Source organism: Temnothorax curvispinosus, unplaced genomic scaffold, assembly GCF_003070985.1.
Source record: "Temnothorax curvispinosus isolate PA1 unplaced genomic scaffold, ASM307098v1 QBEX01004771.1, whole genome shotgun sequence".
In the NCBI taxonomy this organism is placed as follows: Eukaryota; Metazoa; Arthropoda; class Insecta; order Hymenoptera; family Formicidae; genus Temnothorax; species Temnothorax curvispinosus.
In genome coordinates this window covers 662,595-688,923 of record NW_020214551.1, presented here as the reverse complement: position 1 = coordinate 688,923, position 26,329 = coordinate 662,595, and the positions used below count along the sequence as shown (strand labels likewise).

Genomic DNA, 26,329 nt, shown 5'->3' with positions numbered 1-26,329 from the left:
GAAGAAAGAGGGGCTTACGGGGCCCGCACTACCGAGTTCACTTACTTGCGGACTCAGTAGCTCACGAGAGGCCGTGCGGTTGAGTTTTCTCGATTCACGGTGCCCGTTCACGGAGGCGCTCTCAACATAACTGTAAATCCATCAAGTGAGGGAAGTGATAGACGCGTATGGACCCCAGCGCCGGAGCACGCGGATACCGGTCGGATATCCAGTGTTTCGGTCTCGAGTGACACTCCAATCACGTATCGGGGACCGAGTCAGCTGGCCCCTGTTTTTTCGCGACGCCGATGAACCTCTCGCGCGCGACCAGTAAATCCATCGTCGGAATTTTTTGCAAGAAAAGTCTCTGTCCGTGCAGGTTCGTCCCAAAATCCGACATAGAATTATCCTGCGTTGATCTCCACGCCGATCCTTGTGAATAATCGCTCGTCGGCGTGAAAAAGGGACAGAGACAGGTAACAATGAATCATCGTGACCGAAACCACAACAGGTGGATTTGATACAAGTTCGTCGTGATCGTTTACTCGCCGTCGTGACCGTTCGTTTACTGAGTACTCTCGAGTATGACACTGTTGTGTACAAGACCGTACTGACGTGTTTTGCTTCGATCCAAACGTGTTCTTGCTCGCTGTGCCACGACCGCGATCTTGACTACACCGCGGAGCAGGGGAGCAGCTCACTTACCACTTCGATGTAGTGGTAGTGCAAAGTGACAACGTAGTGCATCGCTCCCGACGTCAAGTCACGATGCCAAAGATCTTTCTGATCAAGAACCGACTGCATCAGCAGCAGTTGCGGTTACTGGAGTCGCAGCATCTCAGCAAAAGTCCGCCTCTCGGTAGTGGCAAGGACAGCCCGCTTGGCAGCTCGGAGCCATTGAGCCTCATCGTTAACAAGGATCAATGTAAATTGATTTCCGATTAAAACAGAACCGGCGTAATTTCGGCGATTTTAGTTTCCTACACTTGTGTTAAATTAACGTCCATCTTCCCTTGCGCTATGGGAAGTAGAATTCGTCGAAATTATACCGGTTCTATTTAAATTGTTTCTTGAAGTTAGTATGTATTTAAAATTATGTTTGTTTATTGGAGTTACTAATATTTAAAGTATCTCAAGTTTGCCATAGTTTTCTAATTGACAACTTTTTGGGTCAGTTTGAAGTACATTTTTTTTTAGCAAATATTTGCATCGTTTGCTATAGTTTTTTAATTGACAACTTTTTGGGTCAGTTTGAAGTACATTTTTTTCTAGAAAATATTTGCATTGTTCTATTTTTTTTTTAATTTTTTAATACATCCGTGAATAGATTTAAAATCAGAATTCTGTCGAAATAAAGTCGACTTCATGTTTGGACTTTCTTTACGCAGAGGTAAAATAAATGGCATTGTCACAGCATAATCAAATTAAACCAATTAATTCAATCAAGCGAATTATGGAGCGCGTAATGTTATCTTACAATTATCGATATAATCATATTTCGGTCTTGCGTTATGAATTTTTGCATATGCACGCACGAGAGAGATAATGATCTCCGAAGTGCGTATTAAATCGCGGCGAAGATTTTCGCGTACCTATATATACGACGCATTCATTACGAGGATAAATGGAGAATGCATTAATAAGCCACAAGACAATTATCTTCATCTTTTTGGTGCTGTATCGTACGCAGCAATTTGATATGTCGATTATCGGATCGTTATGGAGTCGCGTAAGCCGCTGCCGTGTAAAATTAAGATACCGATCTCGACAGTTTAATCCACAATATGCAGGCCGTCGATAAAGCGGAACGACCGGGGCGCACAAGTGCAACTCTGTGGCTTCTCTCTCTCGTACCCTCTTTACGACGTATACCTGCCGAACAAGAAAGCAAATAAAAGAGCGGGAGAGGGAGAAAAAGTGTCTTAAAATGTTACACTTCTGCCGCAGGTGCGATCGTATTTTTGGCTACAGGTGCGATTGCAATTTGTGTACCTCGGTTCCGGACGTTATCGCGCGCAACGCATTTGCCAAGTTTTTTACTTTCGTGAATCGCATTATGCTAATTACTCGCGTGTACATTTTCGGCTCATTATGCGGTCTCCGCGAATTCGACAGTTCACGATAGCGACCCTTCTTTTCGATCGCGTTCGAGTAAAAAATAACCGGGCGTTATCTCTCTTAATGATTCGCGACACCCTTCTCTCGGCGGCTGCTGCGTCGCACGGGAACACTTTATCTCGTCGTAATATTTCTCAATGGTAATTCATTTGCCGCACGTTTTTCATCGTGGCCTGACATAATCAGCCGATTAGAATATGGAAGAAAAAAGAGATTTCTCGTCGCCGATCTGCCGCTGGATGCTTAGTAACGGTGACCTTTGGCAGTCGGCGAACTTGTCCGCGTATACCTGATGTGCACGCCACGTGCAGTTAATTATATGAGTTGCCACTTTGTGTACGAACGCCGCGCGCGATTGCATAATGACGTTTACGTCGTACGAACGGTTTCGTCGAAAACAACGGTCATCCTTCCGCGCGTCAGCCGCGCCGATGAGGAACGGTATAGTGAGTGAACGGTCGTAAAGTACAATTGCAATTTGTCCGTGTCGCGGATGTGTATACACGACGATCCGCCTATCGACGCAGTTGCTCCAAGGTCGACCGAGTTTGCGACATACCGCAGAGAATTTCGGAAAGGGAGTTTATTCCGTGAACAACAATTGGCGCAATCGGTATTAACGAGATTTGTCACGATATTACTTTTACGATACGTCGTTTACCTGCGTCGCAACGTCCCCAAATGCACTTATCGTTATCGTTAGTCGTTACGTGCGTAATGACTTTTTCGTCGTTCTCAATGGCCGTAAAGATAAACCGAGGTTTGACTAATTTGCGTGAAAATCGCGTGCCTCAGCGAGTCGTCGCTGCACAGTTTAGTTACATAATTCACTGCTGATTTTTCGTTCGGGCCTATTAGTCCTCGGGCGATGGTCTAGTCGAGGTCGATCACGGGTGGTACTTTTACAACGGTATAGTGAGTAGTAGGTGGAGGCCGAATGTAGTCCTAAAACTGGTTTAGGAAAGTGACCGGGGCAGCTCCTCCTTTATTCCTTTTCTCTTTTTTGTGCGTTCTCTCGCTCTCCCGTCACTTCTCTCCTCGTCTCCCTACTTTTGATTCTTGTTTTGCGTCAGGTTCCTGCGCTCACGAGACCACGAATGATGCGCAAAACGCGGTGTCGATGGCCTGTTACTGGTTCTGTACGATCACCGTTGTCGCAGGTGCACGAATTACTCTTTCTCTCTCTCTGTTTTTTTTTCCTTTCTCTTGGCCAGTGTTTATCATTAATTATATATGTTAATGAAACATTTATATTATACGGAAGCGATTTCAGCTTAATTTACAATTAGCGTCATTCCGAAAGCTCCGGCTACCTCGATACTTCGTTACAATCGCAATTTTTTTTCCTCGAGGCGCGTGACCGATGCAGCCGTTCAATTAATGCGACGGCGTCCAATCAAGTGATTCATCGCCCCTCGAATTTAACGGCTCGCGTATAAATCGACTCATTAGACACACGTCGCTTAGAGCCCTTTCGTTCGTGCGGCAAGCGCGGCTTGCCCGTCGCGATGATAAACATCGTTATCCTTGACGGGAAGAGAAGAAGATTCATGCGCGTGCATCGCCAGTCGGGAGATCGTCGATACGTTACGTAAACGTCTCTCCGCGTATCGTGCGTACGGAGTATTAGCTTTTATTTGCATTTTCCGCGTTGCCGATCAAACGGAATCCGGGCTAACGCGAGATCGTAATGGTACGCCGCGCGCGCCGCTCGTATAACGTTTCCTGCGCTACAGCGAGCTGAGCGAGCAGCGATGGACGAGTCGACGGCGACGCGTGTGTACGATCCGGACTCCGGTGCACGGTGCGCCGCGCCGGACCAGAGACTTCGATGCTCGCCTAAGCGATGCGTCGCGCCGTCAGGCGGGGATAACATTTTTCTCCTTCCAATGATTCTCGTTCACTCGGAACGTTCCCGCGCGTTTATACATTCGTGCACGTTGTTAAAGGAGCGTTACATTAAAGATTCGTATCTTCTTTTCTGCTGAAAGTTTCTGCTTCGCACGAAGCGACTAAATACAGTTCAATATAATTTCAAAGAAATATTTAGTGATATGTTAGATATTTTTCGAAACATATTTCTTTCATTTTTGAATTAAATGGAAATTTATAAGTTTAGCGGAATTATGCTTTTTTTTAGCATCGAACGATTCGTATAAGCTATTTCTGTGTTTCTATTACGAATCTAAATATTGAAGTATTTTCTCCGGTTTTCGGGCATCTTTTGATGATAGATATCCTGCTATTACATCAATTTTTCCATTTCTCTCATTCTTTCTCAACGTTGCGAATTTAATATAAGTATGATATGTAGAACCGACTTACGTGGCGTATATAACTATCTTATAATCGCTCGAACTTGGACGTGTCTCTTATTCATGGCCGCGACCTTAAAACGGCTAGGCGACAGGTTACTCTTATCTTGAATGTTGATGAGTTTCGTAGCTGGTATTTGGCGGTTAGGCAATGGAGTACCTCCCGTTAGAGCTGTAGGAACCTTCGGTTTCGCGCGAAAGTTGCGCAACGCGACTCGCAGCTCAAGCCCGAACCCGCTGTCAGTGATCTCCGCGACGGCCAAGGCGACCGTGCCGGCATTAGAATCTCGCCGTGGCATGCAGCGGCGAGAAATGGTGGGGAACGGATAGAAGGACGACCGCGAGAGTCACTGACTAGAAATTCAACACGGTGTATATACGGAACTCTTCTCGCATTCCCCGACGATCTTATCGAAAAGCGACTGAAATCACGCGAATTTGCGTTATTAAATTTGAATCCTTTATTCTCGCGTCACATCTCTCTTTCTCAAATATGTGTCAAATATGTCATATAATTTAAGGAATGTACCTGCGTTTCCTAAAAACTATCTACAATCCTATTTAAATATATAGAAAAAATATTTTAATAATTTGTTTTAAATATTAATGTACAATACGTTAGCATAACTATTTTTCAATTTCTTTATATTTAAAAAGGTGAAGGGTGATGTATCTAGAAGTTTATTCCGCAAAAGATCCACATGAATGATTCTTTACCCTGAATATCTTACATAGTATCACGCATATTCATGCATGAATGCTAATCAAATGCGATCAGTTTCTTTTAATTTTAATTTATTTACCGCGAACCCTCGACAATTAAGATAAACGGGAACTCATAGCCGGATTTCTGAGAACTGTTTACATTTCCCGATCGCGCAAATTTTCCGTAAACATTTTATAATTCTCACGACCGGATACGCGACCTGCACATTTTTCATTTTCTAAGCGACGTACCACTTTCAGCGGGCGTCATGCAACTCTTTCTCGAATTATTTATCCGCGCTTATACGATCCTAGCTAACCACTAGAATTTTAGAATGCGCGTTTCGAGCCGGTCGTTTCTCGATCGCAAACGTCACTTTGTACGAAGCCTGTGGCGACGCGGTGCGTTTTATGCAATTGCGGTGCGACGCACGCTCATTCCACTTAGTCGATGGCCGCGCCAAAAGAGGATCGCACATCGCACTGTCGCCGTGCGCGTGGAATGCGTTAAATTCGACGCGACGAAGGGAGCTAGCAGGGCCGGCGCGATATGTCGCGTAAAACTGGCCGCTATTAAACTCGTAGAATAACATTACGACCAACTGTAGTACCGAACACGTTCGTTATTATCATCGTTTTAAAAAATCATCAGAGCCACGCTACATCTCCGGCGTTTTTTTTCCAAGCTACATATATATTCAATTAAAAGAATAATCATTGCCCTTTGTCCCTTTGTCATGAAATTAACGTTTATTACACGCACACATACCGTATTTTGAGAAAAATTCTTTTCATTCTTGAATTAATTAAACAAAATTAATGTCTGATTTTCATCAAAATGTTACGAGGGAAAATCAATGTTTCTTCTAAAATCGAAATTTCCATAATTTGTACTAGGTATTTGACTATTACGTCAATTTGAATTTATAAAATTCTAATAAATCCTTGTCCATAAACTATCAAAGTCAATACTTTCCTAACGGTGCCAGTCTGTTACTCAATAGCGTTCAAGTAAAAGTATGTAAATTCAAAGTCTTTTAACCTTGACATTTTGGTATCAACTATTAAACGTTAATTAGGTAACATATCGAATACACGAAGTAACGCGAGCTTAAAGTTAAAAGTTAAGTCAGACCGCAATTTCGCGATCGCAAGGAGGAGATCCAGCGATTTTACTGGCTGTGACTGGAAATTCCGATGCAACGTTTCGCGTATGATGTGGGGAAAAAAAGAAATATTCCCCTGAAAGAGACGCCGTTAATGGTGTTGATGCATCGTACGTATGTACCGCGCGCTGTAGATAAATACTGTTACATCCAGTGCACATACGAGCTTTAACTGTCGTTGACACGCAGGTAATCGCGCTCAGTGACGCGCACCTGTTGCAAAGGCTAGTACACCAGGATGTGCAGTCATTGCGACGAATTACAATGCATCGCCCGTAAGCCTTGCGATGCGTGCATGCATGTCTAATCGTACGCGCTCGCGCGCGCGTGTGTGTGTACGCGCCTGTTCGCATAGGGGTACGGGTCTTCGCGATACCGTGACGTACGTTGAAAAAGGAGGCGTGAAATTAAATATCCGACAAATTTCATACGTTCCTTTTCACGTACAGTTACCAAACATTAGGTACGCCACAGAAACGTAACTAATTTATTCCGATTTAGGCACTAGATTTCATTAGCCTGCGAGGGAACGATTGGTGTACATTTTTTTTTTTAAATTTAAGCTACGTACGTATAGCTTGATTGAAAAGACCGCTTTTAGCAATTCCCGATTCAAATTCTCTCCGTGCACGTGATATCATTTTGAAAATGCGCACCTACGTCTTACGCGTTTTAGGTGAAAATTTTGTGAGGTTTAAATCGGTCCCACACACGAACGTGAATACGTCCCTGAGGCTAAACGTAAATCTTGTGGAACACCCCGCAGACACGTACGCCGAGGTCCACCGATTGAAACGACACCGGACTTCTCGCCACGCGCGGGGGAACAGGTTCGACTCGTCGTCGAAAGCGCCGCGAGCAGGTACACCTCGGTGCGTACGCCATCGTCGTCATCATCGTCGTAGTTGGTCCACACACATGCGCAACACACCCCGCATACAGAGGACGATGAGTGTACACGGCGGCGGCGGCAGCTATAATGGCGCAAGAGGGCCGTGACCGAAATTCTTTCCGAACAAGGGGGCCAAGTGCAAAAGAAAAGAACGTTCAGCGCGATAAATCTCGCTCTACACTAGGCGCTAGCGAATCGGCACGATCGCTTCGCGACGGTGAATTAACGCGAGCATGACTATTACGGAATAATAGCGTCCAGCGCTACTCTCGTCGTGGAAAAACGTCACATTGTAATCTCGATGTCGATTACCAAGCGTGGGTAGAACCTCGAACGCGAAAGTTTCTTCTCTGTTGGTGATGAAAAAGTTAATTTCAATCGTCGACTGCATAGTTTGCACTCATTCCCTAATTATTGCAATCCTTTTTTAATCCCTGCTTGTTTGTATTATAAATATTGAGATTTTAATCCCGTCCGAGTTCTCAAAGTTTTGGAAAAGAAGCAAAGCTGTATTAAAAGTCGATTGCAAAAAAGCGAAATCAAAACGAGCGTGCTGCAAATCGAAACACACTCTTGGATATATTTTTATTTACTTATCAAGAAATTTTTTAATTTTTTTTTCAAGAATTTTAGTTTTCTAACTATACTTAATACGAAAAACCGAGAAACTTTTTGCATCAACCTGATGAATAATTTTGATCTTTGTTCCTGCATAATTGCACGAGCTATTATTTTCAAATAATGGCATAGTCTGTGGTCTAGTGCTCTAACAACGACTAACCGAATGACACCGCTCAGTCGCGACGATTTTGCCACGGTCTCTGATCCCGTCTGTTTGGAAAAAATCCGGATTGAAATACCACGAATGAGAGTGCCAAGGTGGTTTTACCGCTGCTATTTGCCCTGCTGTTCTGATTAGAGGGAAATTATTAACAGCACTGCCTTATAAATTAATATCTAACTGCTTAGAACGAAATTAATCACGGATCCAATTATTACGATTATCGACTGAATCATTTTCTTAGTTTGATAAATATAAATCAGTAACGCTCGTGATTTATATGCATTTAATTATCTTAGATTTTTCACATTTCTACTCGAACGAGTCTTAAATCGATTTATAATTCCTGAGATAATTGGACGCTCATTATGTAATATGAATGTAAAAATGGCGTTATACAAGCGACGTTGAATTATGCGAATAGTTGCGTATCCATTTGAAATTGCAAGATAATGATGACGAGTGTACAGTAATAATATTCATAATATCCATAGTACACTGATCGCAGGTTTTTTCATCACGTTTGCAAAATGGTTATCAGTAAGATTTCTCTGGGGACCGCCAGACAATTGGAACAATTTCGTTGTGCAAGGATAATTGCGCCACGAACAAAAGTCTTCGATGGATGCGACTTTTAATTTCGTCGACATCACATAATGATTTTTTGAAATACACTATAAAAAAAACATAGTTTAGTTCGAACTACTGTAGTACCAAGGTATTTCTAACAATCGTGAAAATGAGGAACAAGAATTGTCAATAACGCGGGTATTTCCCATGCAGATTTTCTCGATTGCCGCAAAAAGCTTGGGAACAATGTGGTCGAGAATTATCGGGCAGCCTCGATTCACTTCGTCACATTTCATCGCGGTGTATCGGTGTCGCGATACTTAAACGAACAAAAAATACCGGCACTTTCCTTCAATCCCTAAGAGTTAAGCGTTGTGTCTTGACGTTGTTGTGCGATCTCCGGCATTACGGCGACACGCTCGACCGGCCACGTCGGAGTTGCACCGGTCTTCCCCCACTGCACTCTCCTCCTTTTCCTCCTCTTACCTTTCCCTTCGTTCCTGACCCTCTGGCGCAAAATGCAACAACTGATGATTTTTTTCGTTCACGACTTTTCACCGAGTGCCAAGGTCGAGTGAGAAACGCTGTCGTCGTCGTCGTCGTCGTCGCTAACACTTCGATCTTCCGCTCGGCCGTAGAAAGGACTCTCTGAAGCGTGGCGTTACCAAGCCAGTATAGATGTGTGTTGCGTGCACGTGTATATGTGTGCCTCGTAGCTTCTAGGAAGTACAGAACTCGTATGCGCGATGCATTACTCGCAATTCGATGCATTCGTTCCGCTGGCAGGATCGAGCTGACGGGAATCGCGAAGAAGAACGCGATCGTGCGTGCGATCGGCGCGAGTGATTCATTTGCGATTATCGAGATCGATAAGAACGGAATGCTTTGGGAGCATCTATAATTTGAAAACGACAAACTACAAGTCGCGAGCCGACAATTTGCTTTCAAAATTAAGCCTGTCAAGTGTTAAGAGCATAAATTAAACATTATTAAGTCACGTAATAGAGTAAATGCTGCAAGAACAGCATATCCTAGTTTTGAAAATCTGAATAGCTATATAATATTAAGATTCGATGGCAATAGGTATGGATAGGAAATATCAATTTGAAACAATGTTGGTCTATTTATAAAATAATTTCTTTTTTACATTCTAACAGTAAATAACACCTAAACAACCTAAACAGCAATTTATCTTATACTGTACGTCTTTAGATTACATACTAACAATAAGTTACGTACGCCGTAAGAAAAGTTATATTAAAAACCGCACACTTATGTATATTACACTTGCATCTCGAATATAAATCATGTGATTTTTACACTTGTTCACGTAATTTTGTATACTTTCTTTGTGATGTGGGAAAAATGTAAGAATAGGATAAAAGAAATATGTAAAATTACATGAACGGTAAACGCAAAAATCACACGAAAGTGTATACACAATTACATCACAAATCATGATTTTTACACTTATTCGCATAATTTTACATATTTTTTTACAGTGTAGTTAGATACTCTAGATAAAAGCACTCAAATCGCTGTATCGGCCTTTTAAAGACCCTTTTTACACGAACAATATCTCTCGGAGTTTACATGTTAATATCTAATTACGATTATGTGGCACTTGTAATTCCTGTCGAAGCGCACGACGTGCTAATACGGTTTTGCTGTTTCCGCGGAGGAATCGTCGGCGTCGTTTTTGCTGCGCGAAACGCAGATTGCTCCGAACATGGAAGCGCGAGGATTTCGCGCAGGGCGGAGGAAATACGCGCGCGTGCTCGCGCGCACCGCACGTGTCTATTACGTAAAGCGACCAAGTGGCCGCGTATACGGTGTCACCTTGCTGTCCGCGCGCGACGACGACTCGACCCACGCACGGTACCGCTACGCAAACGCTACGCAGATACCGCGCGTGGAGGCTCGCGCGAGACCGTGCATACGGGATGTCGCACTTTCTCGCGATCGCGGACGCATCGGCTCGGATTCCGGGGCGATCTTGCCGTTGCGTCCTTGCCTGGAATCTCATTGCGCTTAAAAGTGCCGATTCGACTCAACGTCGCTATAATCTTAGATCATCTCAGAATGATGCGATGATATCGATCCAATGATCATCAGATTCACATCATCAGAGAACAGGAAGGAGAAAAGATTTCGGAGAACAAAAAGAGAGCGTGAAGAAACTTTAGGAAATTTTTTAGAAAGATTTTACAGTACACGAATGTATAAACATTAGTGAGCATAGTATTTCTTCTGCAAGCTTAGCGGAAAAGGGAAAATAAATCGAGATGTTCGAGAGGAGCGTCTCGAGATCGAAGCGCGAGATTCGAGAAAACCTGCCATGCATTAAAGCAGCCTGGGTCGCGACCGGGTTCAGGCGGAGATCCTGTTGCGAGTTCTCTCGCCCGGCCCGGTGCGGACGATGCATCGTCAGCATCGTCAGCATCGTCAGGCCTTACACCTTCGTTGCCGTTGTAATATCTGCTCGATCGAACGAAACGGCGCGGCTTAGCCGACCTACTTACGGCCGACCGCTCCCTGCTCTCGAGTCCTTTTTTCAGGTTTTTCCTTTCCTTTCCTTTCGGCTAACACACCGCGGCACAGCAACTCGCGCCTTCGCCATTTATGCTGCCGTATATATCGCGCTTATCTGCATACAGACCAGAAACAATGTGTCGGATGATGAAGTAATCGAGGCGTTCCATTATATATACATATATTGTGCATATATATATATACACATCTTGCGCGGGATTTACGGGTCGCCGTAAACGTCAAAAGGCGAGTGTTTTATCGCTAGTCTTGAGAAACTGCCGTAAACGTTGATAGCTGAAGACTCGGACTCGTATTCCAAACTCTGTATTCGACGCTGAAGGTATTACCGCCTCGATATACTCTCCGAATCGTTACAATGTCGAGTGCGATTCTCGCGCGTGTTTGTAAGCGCGGTTTGGATTTAAATTGGAATTAAAAATGTAATTTTTTTTTTACTTTAACTTGGTGTCGTGGATAACGAATTCTTCACACGGACATTGGACGAACGCCGATACGCGACGAAAGGCAGAGTCAAGGATGCAGAAGTCACGCTAAACGTGGCCCCAGGGTAGATTCGACAAGCGTCTTGGTCGTAATGGCAACGACCTCGAGGCCTCGCATAGATCAGGAAGTGTACTCCGCTCGTTCCAGCACGCGCTCCCTGGGTTTCGCATTGGGAATTGTGAGGATTCAGTCGTTGCGTCCGAGTCCGGGCATCGATCTTCTCCGCTCGATCGCTCTCGAGGCACTCCGTTCCGCGGGCGAGCTCATTCGTCTCAACACTCTTACGATCTGGCTGGCAACTACAACGTCGTCTATCTAAGGAACCGAGTCGCGACGTCTTCAAAACTTTTAACGATACAATATATCTCGCGCTCCCGTCTATATCGCTTCATATTTTATCGAATGTTTTTATATTTTAGCGTCAAAAGTGCTTATTGATCATAAGAATGAGAGAAATAATTATTTAAAAAAAAAACTAAACCACTTATAAATTTCTTCTAATTTTTTGAATGGATATAATTAAAAAGCACGAAGGAGATATTATCGTTAATTATAAAATCGACTCGGATTGCAGTAGACCGATTTACCGGAATTTTCTCGCCGTTTGATTCTCCTGGTCGATCTCTCCTCCTCGTCTTCTTCGCTCCGCGAGCAAGCCCGTTCCTCTCGATTCCGACTCGATGTACCGGTTCTCATTTCATTTTCTTTCTCTTTCTCGCTGTCCGAAGGGGAAAGAGAAGCGAAAGGAAAAATGAGAAAGAGAGAGAGAGAGAGAGAAAGAGGGAGATAGCGCGGAATAAACGGGGAACAGGCGGAGGAAACCGGACGGGGAACGAGCACGACGGAGAATCGGGGTGGGAGAGAGAGAGAGAAAGAGAGAGAGAGAGAGAGTCGAAGATAGGCAGAGGCGTACATCGGTACCCCGGTCACGACGATTGCGCCGCAGGTATTTATAGCGCGGCCGAACCTGTTAGGGGGATTTGGTCAGAGGAACTCACGCACGCACGCATGCACGCATGTATGCACGCGGCGCGGTTCCCTCCATCGAAGGTTGCCCGACGAACGGAACCGCCATTTTGGTGCCTCCGCCGTGGCTGTTACCTTCGGGGGTTCGAGCCGTGACGCAAGAGATTGCGCAAAAGATGTCGTTAGGCGCCTCGTCTAACTCGTAATTTCGAGGTCGGGATCGCCGCCGGTTGATTTCGAGCTCAGGGACGAGTCTTTCGAGAAGATCGAGAAAATATCGTCCTCCCCGAGGACGCCCCGGGCTTCTGGGGATTTAAATTCCACGCTCGGTCTACTCCGAACATTCCGAATTTCGGCGGGGTGCCTTGAGGTCCTAGTGGCTCTGTTTACAAACTCGTTAATTTCCTAACACCCTCATATTTCTGATAATTTCAACATTAAGATCTTTTGGTATTTATACGCTGCTTTTTCTTGATGATATAATATTAATATTAATTAAATAGAAATTATAATTTATGAAAAAAGAAATATAAATCACAAGCAAAGTTTAATGGCCTCTTATTAATACACGATAGTTTTTAAAGAACGAAAGAACGCCAAGATATATGACAATAGTATCGCCGAAGAGTGACTAGACGACGAGTCTTTTCTTCCTTCAATATATTTTCCATAATGACCTTAGAGTAAAATGCCGCGCAGGTAGTTTCCTGGTTACCGCCAACGATATGATTATGCAGTGTCCTCGTGTCCGTCGAAAAGCACTCGACGAGTCTCGAAAATCGAGAGACTATATGCACTGCACACTCAATAACAGATCACCTTTATAATCTAAAAATACGCTGCGACGAAAAAAAAATTACACAAAAAACTGCTGTTATTAAACATCAATCGATATTGCCGACGATGAATCTACAGAGATTCCTCATCTTCAAGTCTGCATTGGGAACGATTTCGTGATGTAAAATCATTTATCATGGGAATCACATTAATTTCGATGTCATAGCTGAAGATGATCGAGGATATCGAGCGGCCCTTGAAATCTGTTCGCTTCGAAAGAAATATCAGCGGGAGGAGACAATCGGTACCGCAATCGGTTATCATTCGCTAATTAAAGACAGTTACTCGCCGGTGTACTCTGAGAAATGCTCGAGGAGAAAAGCGGGATATCACGTACGCGCGCGAAGGACGAAGCGACCGTATAGTCGCTATACGGTACCTGCGAATCTTCAAGGTTGCTCGTAAATTCAGGCACGGTGAGCAGCGGGCCAAACCGCCAGCCGACGGTTATGACCGTCATCGTCGTCACCGTCGTCGTTGCCCGTGCATTACGTATGCCGAGTCCCGATTGACTAGCATATATACGTATCGAGATTCAATCCCTGTCTCATTTTGCGTCGCAAGTCAGCGTTCGTACGAATCCAAGTAGGATCGTAAATCCGTGTCGCGCGTTAAGTGCTAAGTCGTGCGAACCTTGAAATAGGAAGCTCGCTCAAATTTCAACGATTCCGTGCTTATTGTACCGCACCGAAGAAAATTGTAAGAAAACTGACAGAAGCAAGGTTGTGACACAGCAAAGCGAGACATTTCTGCGAAAATGCTTCCGTTACTCTTACCAAAATTGTCTTTGCGGTCTTTGTTTTTTTTTCCAGAATTTTTTAATTGGATTATGATAAATATAATTTACTTCATACTGACCAAAGATATTAATGTTTAATAAATACAGGTTTAGGTAATAATTAGTTTTTTTCTAGAATATATTTGTATGATGTACCAAAAATTTTTTTGTCAATTGAGTTTTAATCATAAGTAGCTCCAGATCTTACTTAACTGTCATAATAGTATATTTTATTAATGAAAGATGAATCAGATACAAATCCTCAACACAATCTATTTAATCGAATTAATTATTAGCATACTAAAAAATTTATTTTGACGTACAGTTGAAGAATAACAAGAAAAAATTCCTACGAGCTTTTTTTTTTTAACTCGATATGGCTCACAATTGATGAGAAGTTTCAGCAAATAATAGTTTTGTTGGCACAATACTCATGAAATTTTAATGGAAAAATCATATTTTTCTTTTTTTCAACAATAGATCGTGACAAGACTGATGATGATCGTGCGACGACTCCTGAATCCCTTCGCAGCAGCAGTCCGGCTCCATCGCCGTCGCCGCCGCACCCGGCGAGCAATGCGACTAGTCCGCAGCCGAGAAGATTCATCTCCAGCATCCTCGGCGGCGATGTGCCGTACGGCAGCCGACGCCACGTGCTCACTCGGGCAGAGCGAAAAGAGTATAGCAGCCCGCCAATAGCCTCGGACGATCCACCACAGTTCCTGTCCAAATCGGAGAAGATCGCGTTGCCAAGGCCGAAAACACCGCCGAAAACACCCCGTGTCGAGCCGCCCACAAGGGTTTCGGTTATCCAGAGGGTGCCGCCGCAAAGCACCTCCAGGAAAGAAGAGAATAAGATCGAGATCGAGAGAATCGATCCGATACAGACCCCCGAACCGGAACAGGTAAACTAGGCATATCGCGAAAATAAAAAATTATGTTCAAGGCTTTGCTGGATGAGGATTTTTCGTCAATAGCGCATCGTGTTTGGAATAATCATACATTTACGCATGTTTACGCTTTTTTCAACTAATAAAATAAGCTAACTCACGTTCGACTGTATGGCAACGGCAACGATTTTGTACATTGCAATTCAGTGGATTAAAACGTTTTATATCTCGCGGTTATTGAAAAGTAACGAATCTTAATGATAATAAAAGTATGCTTAAGACATTTAAGTACGTCCGAGGTAGCACAGAAGTCTGTTATTAGGCTGATTCAGTCACGCTTCGTTAATTTCGACAGGATTTCGTTAACCTCCTCGTAATGCCTCATACATTATGTATAGCGACAAAGCAGATAAAGAAGGGTGAGCAAAATTTTGCACGGTATTATGCACAACATTATTTAACGTGCGGTCTGCCGAGTAGTTTCTTGCGATTTTGCATGCTGTCGTTTTTCATATTGAAGTACGAAAGCTCGTAAATTCTACGAAAATTTGCGCAATAATTCACAGTAATTTCGCATGTGAATGTACATCTTACGAGGAGAAGAAAATAGAAGAATGTAAAAACTAAAAATCTGTCCGTTAGGAATGGATCCGATTTTATATCGAAAATTAAGAACGATCGTGGTATTCAGATATGATGTTTCAGTTTGAAAAATGTTTATTTAGAAAACTTAATATCAATATCTAGCAAAAAGGAAAAAAATTGAGAATTGGGTTAATTACATAAAAGAATAATCAAAAGAAAGCGATTAAGAAAACTGTAGCAAGAAAGTAAGAGAGAAAGAGACTTCAACGCCAATATCATATATCTAATAAATGTTAGTACCTATTCTTTTTTTTTTATATAAGAAAATTGAATGGATGTTTGATAATGATACGTAGTTAATTAAGTTTTGGTTATTAATTAAGAATTATAGTTTTTTCAAAATTGGTATTTTACATATTGTTATGTATATAATTAAAAATATTGCGTACCTATATTTTACATATAAAATACTCAAATTCTTCTTTTCGTTAGGTTTTATCAAATATTATATGAATGACCACATACGTATATAAAATGGAAATAGACAGAAGACACAACTAATAACTATGTATTTAAAATTATCAATTGTTTATTCAGTTTTTTTGCAATTATTTCTTTATTCTCTTCTATATATTCTTGTTAAATTTTATTTTTATCTATATGTCTAGTTCTAACAAAATTTTTCTTTTTTCTTTTAACAGTGCATAACATCCCATCAATACAATCTCATCTTTTAATATCTTATTGTGTGCTTTTAAAAGAGAAAGAGACTGAGAGAGAGTGTGTAAAAAGAGGCAAAACATTGAGTGATAAAAAGAAAAGTGTACCGATACACCTGGGTGTTTTTCGAACGATTAAAAAAGAAAAAAAAGAAAAAATTAAGATATCACGCATGATGTCGGTGAGTTAATATTAACGACAATTCTAGGATCAACCCATAGACTATGCGGTGCCGAAACGAAAGGAGGAGGACGAGGAGAAATGTCGCGAGGGCGCGATGGTGTCGCGCAGCCCCAGCACCTCGATCTCGAAGTCTCTGCTGGCCGTCAAACTCTCTGGGTCTCAGATAGTGCAGGCGGCCGCGGGACATGGCAGATCCTCGAATTCGGGCAGTTCTTCCGGCGGCGGTGGTGGTGCCAACAATTCCTCACCATCGTCGAACGGCGGTGGCGGCGGCGGCGGTGGTGCTATGATCGGGGGATGCGGTAACGGAGCGATGATTGGTAGCGGTGGTAGCGGCGGCGGCGGTGCTCTGGGCGGGGGAGCTGGTGCGGGTGGCATGCCTCCCGGTGGAAACGGGGGTCGTGGCAACTACGGGCCAAGTTCGCCGCCGACGGGATCTCTGCCGCCGTTCTACGAGTCCCTGAAGGGTGGCAACAACCTCGCGAACTTCGCCAATCAGTACAACAGCTCTCAAGGTACACGGGCGCACGTTGCTTTTCTCACTTTTACTCGTCTCTCATGTCAGAAAGACATGAACAATTTTGGCTCTTTATCTACTCGATATCTCATCGAACTTTCTAATGATACACGATTCATTAGAAAGATGTTTACAATTCATTGCTAGATTTATTCTAACATTGACGATTGCATTTCTAATTTTTGCAAACGTAACGCTTTTTTTATTACATTTGTTTAATTAAATACATATTAACTAATTAACTAATTAAAATAATAAGAGATAGTAACGTTATCTGTGGCTATTTTATTTAATTGTTAGCTAAAGCTACTAAATTCTAAAATTAAATTTCTCGTTTATTACAATAACTCTCTGCCATCCTGTATGGCATCCTTTTGACTTGTATGATTGAACTCATGTCAGTTGGCAGTGTTTATTTTGTTTAGCCATCGAGGTAGACAATAAAATAGGACGTTTCAGTAGATCGAGATATTGTTTACATTCTTTATTTCCAAATAATTCACGCGAGATTGTGGCCGATCGAGTCAGTTCTAATTTGAGTGTTTAGCGTGCGATTTAATAAATCTTGTCTTTTATTATGTCTCCGTACGAAATCGTAATCGTACGTCCCACGTTTGGAAAAGTCGTATTTCGAGTTATTTCATGCATTATTTTTTGTTGGTATTACCTTTTCGTTTTATACATGTATAATTTGTTCCATATTTGCTATTATTTGTACAAGGTTTTATATCGCGCAATTAAATTATTATGGCACCTGTCTTCGGAAGTTCTGAAATTTGTGATGCAAACTTCCATTATCCAGATATTAATATCCAAAATTCGGAATTGCAAGGTATCATTATTTGATGAAAAAGATGCTTTTAAGCAAATTTAAGACGTTATTCTACATTCATATCCCACTTTAAATAATCAATCATTTTAAATTATCATAGTCACGATACTCGTCCTTGGAAATCTGGCTCCTGTAGTGCACAAATTATCATGGAATATATGATTTTCGATAAATCTGAAAGAATACGTTGTGCACATGCACGCAAGCTTATTAAGTTAAAATTCATGACTTTTTCAGGACAATCTTTAATCATCGTCCGTGCCATTGTTTCAGGAAACGCGTATCTCACACCTTTGACGGCCGTCGGGATCGAATGCGACACTGGGCAACAGGATAACTCTCAGCACGCGCAGTACAACGCGCAAGAGGGCAAACAATACTCTCTCCTTCAGAATGTCTGCGCGAACGTTTGTGCGTCCTACGGTCTGAATTTTAAGGAAGAGGAAGAGGAGCTAGCGGGCTACAAAATTCAGCCGAACGACCTGCTGTCCACTCAATATGGCACCTACGATGTCACCGATACAGGCATGATGGTAGACATGGTAACTGGTACCATGGTGGTGGATCCGCTACAGTTCACCGCAGCAACCTTGACCTTCAACTCGCCGTCTGATCACACGGCGCTCCTCGAAACTCTCAACGATGCGGCGGATCTTCTGTTGCCCAGGCTGCAGACCGAGGACGGCAGCAGCGATCTCCTGGAGGAGTCGCTACACTCGCCTGCCTCGACCGGCAGCAGTGGGATCGGTCAAGACGCCGGTCAGATGACCACTCCCGTTGAGCCTAGCGTCGATCCTTTCCCCGAGCATAGCATGGCCTTGACCAGAGGCTTTGACACGAGGTGAGCTCACGCTTAGCTATCGTGAGAAACGCTCGCGCTTGTCGATTAACTAACACTCTGTACATTCGTCGTTTGCTTTTATCGTAATCGTGGTCGAGTTTGAAAGCCGATCGTAAATTTCAATCACGGGATAGAATAACGATGGATCGTGTACCATTTTTCTTAGACACTATACGACTCCGCAACACTTCAACGCGTCCAAGCTTGCGGGATTGAGCTACGCGGCCGGTGAGACGAGCTATCAGTCGCTTCAAAAGGAACGTCCAGAGCTCGGATTGCATGTCAACCAAAATCATCAGCATCAGCAGGAACAGCAGTTGCAGATTCAGGTGCAGCTGCAGCAGCAGAAGCAACAGGCTACGTCGCCGCACCAACAACAGCAACAGCATCAAAGTCTTCTGAGTCCCGGATTGAATTTCAATAATGGTGAATTATCATGATTGCTCTTATATTTTCGTGTAACTATTACCGAACTAACGTTAAAATTAACGTTGGAACACAAAAAAGTTGATAGTAATCTGACTTTAAAATTATGTCAATTTAATATATTTTGAAATATTATGTTTGAGACTTACAGTTATATCGGAGATCTTAAAAGATTTTTAAAAAAGTTATATAAAGTGGCACACTTTTTCGCTAACAGAACATTTTTAATTTATTGATTTAGGACTAAGAAGGAATAATAGCGCGTTAACGGTTCGGTTTCCTAATCTCATAGGTTTAGAGATAGACTCCGGTAGCAGCGTAGGCGGAAGTTTACCCAGCCCCGGGACTGCGAGCTGTTCCTTGGACGGCGCCTCGACCGGCACTTCACCGTCATGCGGACTGGGAGAACACGCGCATAGTCCAGTTGTGTCACCCACCACAGTCGCAGCTCAAGCCGCCGGATCGGTAAACGAACCGCCGCTCTCGCAACGGGTCGGTGTACTTCAACAAAGGGTAAGCTACCCAAATTGATCCAGGCAAAAGCATATCTCTTCGCAATATTACCGGCCGGAAATGGGATCGAGTTGATGACACTTCAGTGTGTCGTCCACGATATGATCTACGGGTTCCTCGAAGCCTTCGATTCGATCGAATTGTTCGAGTAGATCAGTTCCAATCGGTATATGATCGATAATGAGTGGATTGTTAATTCCCACTCTCACGCGTATTATGCAATGCTCAGTCAATTTGAGGGCTTCATCCGATGTTATCTTTTCTAATCGTCATGAAAAACGTAGCGAGAGTTAACGTGTCTTCTCATCGGTTCGTAGCTGGGTTTACCGAGCGATTGTCAGCTAGAATTTGTTAATGGTGGTCACGGCATAAAAAATCCTCTAGCCATCGAGGGTCAGAGACAGGCGGCAGCTACTCGAGATGAGGAAAGAACTAATCGCACTCCGCCTAGCAAGGTAATGCTGCTTGCGAAGGATTGCGTTAGGTCTGCGCAATTGTCATTACTAGAGATATGACTGTGACATAACGAATCCATCGTATCGAATCGTTAAGTCGACGCCGCGAGATTACAAGGAGTACGTTATAGCGTACTTACTCTTCGATCTTTTGCTCAATAGGACGACGATCCCAGTCGCTTCACCTGTCGCGTGTGCAGCAAAACTTTCAGCCTTCAGCGGCTTCTTAATCGTCACATGAAGTGTCACAGTGACGTGAAACGTTACTTGTGTACATTCTGCGGGAAGGGCTTCAACGATACGTTTGATCTCAAGAGGCATACACGGACGCACACAGGTGTGCGACCCTACAAGTGCTTCCTCTGCGAGAAGAGTTTCACGCAACGGTGCTCACTGGAGAGTCACGGCCAGAAAGTTCACGGAGTTCAGCATCAGTACGCGTATAAGGAGCGACGCGCTAAGGTAAACTATTCATAGAAGGCATTGTCTTGAAGAAAAAAAATAGCGCGAATAAGTTGGCTTTCTCTCTTTTTAATAAATTTAACTGTACAAGACTGATTCACCGAAGCAATATTTTACATGTATTATTCTAAAACTCTCCCTATGATTTTGATATAATTTTATAGATTTATGTGAGTATATTTTAATTTGTTATCCGCATGAATATGTCTGTTTGATAGATGTACGTCTGTGAAGAATGCGGACATACGACGCATGAGCCTGAGGTGCATTATCTTCACCTGAAGGAGCAGCATCCTTATAGTCCGGCATTGCTGAAATTCTACGACAAGCGGCACTTCAAGTTCACCAATAGTAACTTCGCCAATATGTTGCTCCAGGTGGGCACAGACTCCGCATAGACACGATATTAAATGTTGAGTCTCGTGTTAGGTAGAAGATAGGGTAGACCCGTTGATTAATCGACGGTCTGATATAGGGAGGCTTCGATACTCGAACGAACAAAACAAAATACACAGCGCGGTATGCAAGAACACGAAATTGTTCTTGTTGATGTAACTCTTCAGGGTGGCCTGTTACAACGGGACTCGCGGAATACGGACAGCTGCGGCCTCGCGGAGCGACGAGAGACGGCCTCGAAGAGCAGCGGCGCGGCGCATCAACAGACCACGACCAGCTTCTAAATCCGTCGAGAACGAGAGTCCGGCCGAGAGATAAAGGAATAAAAAGAGAGAAAAGGAGAGATTGATCACGCGTTCGTTCTTCAATCGAGCAGACAAAGGGAGGGACGTTTCGCGCGTAAAGTACCTGCAAGTGGCTCCCATTGCGGTGACACTGGAATAAACATCGAAGTCCGGCGACAGGATCCGATTGAGGGATCGTGTGGGATCTGCGAACAATTAGTTCCTGCCGCCTTACATTCGGTAGAGGAGGCAGAGGACGAGGAGAGGAAGAGGCGAAAGAAGAATAAGAGTAAGGGAAGATCTTCACGCGCAGCTACGATGACCGCGAAGTCGCGTACACGGTATTTCTCTTGTAGCTTTTCGCCGATATGTGGAGACGAAGTACGATTAAGCTTGCGCATTATTGTTTCTTTCTTTCTGTCCGGTTCGGTAAGAAAGAGATTACCGCTTTACGAAGAAGAAAGACAGATGCTCGAAAAGTAGTACTGTCGTAGCGTTAGTTGCAGCGTTTGACAAAATGCAGCTTTATTAATGAAACTTCATTAATAATGCGCCTCGGAGTTCTAATGGCAGCGCGTCGGGTTCTCAAATTCCAACGATCGTTCTGCCAGGTGAAAACAATTCCAACTTGCCCGTTGCGACGCTACGAAATCTCGCTTCTATCCATTCTATCGGGGATAGTGTCTCGAATTTCTTTCTTAAATGTTCTTAGAGCGTTTCTTCTTGTAGGTGCATTTTTAGCTACGTAACAGATTAATTTAAAGAAATCCTAGAACTGATAATGGATCACAGGAGGATGCATGGGATACAGACGCATGTATGCGTATGCACACACACGCACACAAACCAACACACATACATACATATCCTGTTACACACAATCACAAATGTAGATCTTAGGTGATAAATATTAATATCGTGGACCAGAGGCGCGCGCGACATCGAGCAGACCCAAAGACTCGGATAGAACGTTTCAGGAATGCCGATCGTCCTCGGCGAGCGTGCCGAGGCGGGAGAAGAGTGCGATCACACGGAAGACTTTTTTTTTCTCAGAGATGTACGGCGAGTTACGTTGCTTTTCGACTCGATGGGCGAAATGGGGTTCTTGACGTCGCGATCGCCAGGGAATTCCTTCGATCGCGGCCTTCATCCTGAAGCCTCAATTGTCCTCGATCGTTCGAGGCACCGGAATCGAAGGGATTCGCGTCGTCCAACACCGGGTGTCGCGAAAGCGGGGCGAGATCACGTCGGTGAAGTGACTCTGCGCCGTACCATCGTAGAAATAAAACTTGGCGCTACCGACGTTATAGCGGAATAATTGTTGAAGGATAATTAAAACAAACGCTCTCCCGTGCCGTTAATCACGATTGACGATTTTATTATCGAGATTCGATTTTAAAATCAATTTTCGGTCTCGAGGGAAATGTTCCAAGTTGATATTTGTTACAGCAAACCGATACACCGGTATCGTTTTAGATAAAAACTTCAGCTTTTATTATCCTCACTTTTTATTATTTTTCTAAACGCCGGTAGTGTATATATATAATATATATATAAAATACATACATACATATACCCCTATACAGTACTCGTGTAAGTTCCCAACCGAAGTGCACTTTGGGTAATCTGTGATATGATAAGAGTAACAAGACAATCCACTCACTCCTCCATGCACCGGATTTCGCTTTTCCGCTCTTTTGCGCTTATGGTTTTTTCTTCTTCTTCTTCTTCTTCTTCTTTCAGGGTCAGGTAGAAGGGTAGGTAAGGGTAGGAGGAGGGCACGCATCGTCGTATACACACTCCACACACACACATATACACACATGCACACATTTACACACAAAACGGGATTTCGTGCAATTCTGAGGTGGCAGTACTTGGATCGGGTGACCGATATACTTATTCCGCTCGATTCCCTCCGTCGCGAACTTGTCCTGCGGGGAAATAACATACGAGTTCTGAAGCTTAGGATGCTCAAAGACGGTTGTTCGGCGAGCGGCGCGAGTTAATCTCTCGGGACCAGAAGATTAATCCTTTGAAACGCGGCGGTCGCGACGCACAACTTTTTTTTCCTTCTCCTTTTTTTAGGCAATATTTTTTCATCCACCTGCTGGCTCCCATCGCTGTGTAACATTTCGTTGGCGTAACAATTGAGAAATTTTTATTTTTAAACGATAAGGCTACCTACGTCTTCATTACTTCAGAGTTTAGTCTTTTGTATTTATTTGTACTATAGGTCACATATCTTATTATAGAGTAACTGATGTATATATGTATATAGGCTTGTTTATGCTGGCATGCACGTGACTCAAAATGCGCTTGTCAAAGGGTTAAAAAGGGCCGTTGGCGAACATGACCTCGAAAGCATTGTCCTTCAACTTTCGGGCGAGCGCGAAAAGGTATGAGGCTTCGTAAACGCCCCATGTGTCACCTATTTTGAGAACATGCATTTTTAGGAAATTGAAAATGATGATAGTATATATTATTTGTGGCTTGTCAAATGATGATAATACATGTTATTTGTAAATTGCAAATGCCTATTTACGGAATCTGATAAAAGCTAAACGAGCGATAAACAAAGGAATTTGAGATCTGATTCTTTATTTATTTATATTTTTTTTTAAATGTATATCGTACATTGTAAGACGGCGTCATTAATGCCTTCCTACCTGAGGAGAGCCGCGTCCGAGTCAAATAATAGATCAAATAATGATATCTATTATTTGACTCGGACCTGGCTGTCTTTTAAGCGGGAAGGCATTTATGATGCCGCGGCGCCGTATACATGAAAAAGTATACAAAATTTACACAATATTATTATTAGACTACTAAGAAAACGTGCTCACTGCACGATAAAAATTACAATTGTATTATATAATTAAAAATGCGGAAAAATTTACTTGTATTTAAGATTAAATTATATTCGTCATCCTTGGCTCGTACGAGACGCGCCCGCCCGACAATTAACGCGCTCAGAGGATTTGATAATCTTAATCGAATGATGTAAATACGCCGTATAGGATTCTAAGCAGACTACCGATATATATTTAATTCTCACATATATTCATGTATTCGTTCTTAAGCCCGCGGTTGTCTCGGCGCGGGCGTTGATGCCCCGCCGCGTGAGACGCTCAACCTTGTTGTAAATAGTCTTCATTCCAGCGGCGGAAACGGGTACCGATTAGTCCGCGATCGTTAGTATCTTGCTTACGACAGTAATATACATAACAACGTACTTGTACAGCAAATGTACGAGGACTGGGCAGGGGGACCAGCACGGTTTTCCTGTACTTACATCTTGGAGCAAAGTACTCGAGGATAACAGTACTTGTCGCGCACTGTCAATCACAAGTTAATACGTTGCGTATTATTATCATCATATTATTTTAATACTATTACTATTATTATTATTATTATTATTATTATTATTATTATTAACATTATATTTTTAAACGATAACGCTATCTATGTTTCCATTACTATTTAATTTACGCTCAGTATTGTCGCAAATAATAGCACTTTACACATCTTCAGCAAATTTATCGATTTGACTATCGACATAATTATTATCACCCCTTTACTTTGTTGTTACTTCGATATTTGCAAACGCTATTAATTTTCTGAGACGTTCAACTTTTCATCCGTAGTTAATAATTTGTCATTATTATTATTATTATTATTTTTATTTTTATTATATCATTATTATATTATTATTACATGCGCTGAATAATAAATTTAATTATTGATTCTAAAATTATTTTAATATTATAGATAGTTCTGCACATATGCAGAATATACAGCCCGATGCGGAGTGCTTCTTAATTATATGTGAATACTTCAATCTCGAAAATAAGTCGAAAATAAGAGAAATAATATATGAGTGTAGATTGTTTATGCTTTATCTTCAGAATTGTAATAAATTAGAGAAAATAAGATTATTATTAGATATTTCAAAGTGCCATTCGAAACAACGTATTACAATTGTAATATATGTGAATGTTTTAATTATATTATTTTATTTCGAATTCCATTTTGAAATATATCTGTATTTGCCGATTGAAGTATTGGCGTATAATTAAAAATCAGTCCGTATAATATTTATCAGATTGTCCGGTTGCAGAAGCAATCTTCTTGTTGCAGAACATACGTAAGGGCAAAGATTATGAATGGGAAACTGGCGTAGTGTGCAATTTGCCCAATCTATTAGGTATTTAGGTATCTAATAGTTACTGATTATTTTATATAGGTAATCATGCTATACAGAGTTTGAAAAAAAACCTTTCAGGTTTAAAATTCTTCACATATAAATACACATATTTTCTTAAAACCGTCGAAAATCAGACTGATTTAAACAAAATAATCTTAAGCAACATAGAATGTAGACAACATTTCTATGCAGCGGGATAAAATACTTTTTCCTCCTGGGTTGAGCAAACTGGACACTGTTAGGGCGAGCTATTAACGTGCGATTGCAAACCGAGTGTGTGATGGTATGCGTGGATATCGTATGGGAGTATACGTGCGGATCTGTACGGCGTGTATCACAGCCTTTAGCTATACTTTCGGCATTTTATAGACAAAATAGATATTGGAGCTTTGGAGAGGAGAATGTAGAAAGTGCAGCTAAAATTGACGGATTTAACGTTCCACGTGCTGTGCCGTGTCGTTCGCGATTTTGTAAATTCTATTAGAGCGCGACTGCGTTACCCGGACATTGGTGTCTACTTATTAGAGATCGTTATTAATTGTAGCTAACGGTAAAACGTGGTTACGCGCTCTTATATGTTTGCAAGAGGTAATAAAAATTAATATTATGTATGCACTCCATACACAAGTACCTGTTTGATATATTTCGAGCTCGATCGATTGCGCGCTTAACAATCACACTTCGCGTTGCTCTTACGTAATATCTCTCTTATGTATATGAATGGGTTGCTGCAATCTCCCGAAACTGCTCCGCTACTTTCTTTCACGGCTGTTATATATTCAACAATTTTAACGGTTTTTAAAAGCAAAACTTTTTCAAGTAAAACCTTGGATTAAAGACCGCGATTATCTCTATATCACGTAATTGCAATTGCA

At 42.4% G+C, this 26,329-nt stretch overlaps 1 protein-coding gene across 3 annotated transcripts; it reads left to right on the top strand.

The window, feature by feature from the left end:
• On the top strand, positions 1-26,065 carry LOC112453936 (transcriptional regulator ovo-like). 3 transcript variants are annotated; one of them, XM_025014989.1, is made up of 9 exons: positions 1-904; positions 14,624-15,048; positions 16,547-17,036; positions 18,144-18,711; positions 18,878-19,137; positions 19,430-19,602; positions 19,968-20,105; positions 20,268-20,567; positions 20,786-26,065. In XM_025014989.1, exons 1-9 carry the CDS (start codon positions 748-750, stop codon positions 20,963-20,965), a joined length of 2,691 nt encoding a protein of 896 aa, XP_024870757.1. In that variant the 5' UTR covers positions 1-747; the 3' UTR covers positions 20,966-26,065. The 3 variants fall into 3 exon arrangements, with proteins under 3 accessions (XP_024870757.1, XP_024870756.1, XP_024870755.1); XM_025014988.1 differs by having other exon boundaries at positions 19,430-19,629; XM_025014987.1 differs by having other exon boundaries at positions 19,430-19,650.
• Positions 26,066-26,329: the final 264 nt, after the last annotated feature.

What these genes read in the sequence shown, in the direction of transcription:
- LOC112453936 (XM_025014987.1), top strand. Translation starts at nt 748, where the DNA reads ATGCCAAAGATCTTTCTGATCAAGAACCGACTGCATCAGCAGCAGTTG. An exon ending in TCAGTACAACAGCTCTCAAG is followed by an intron (nt 17,037 to 18,143) that starts GTACACGGGCGC and finishes CCATTGTTTCAG; the next exon opens with GAAACGCGTATCTCACACCT. An exon ending in TCGGTGTACTTCAACAAAGG is followed by an intron (nt 19,651 to 19,967) that starts GTAAGCTACCCA and finishes ATCGGTTCGTAG; the next exon opens with CTGGGTTTACCGAGCGATTG.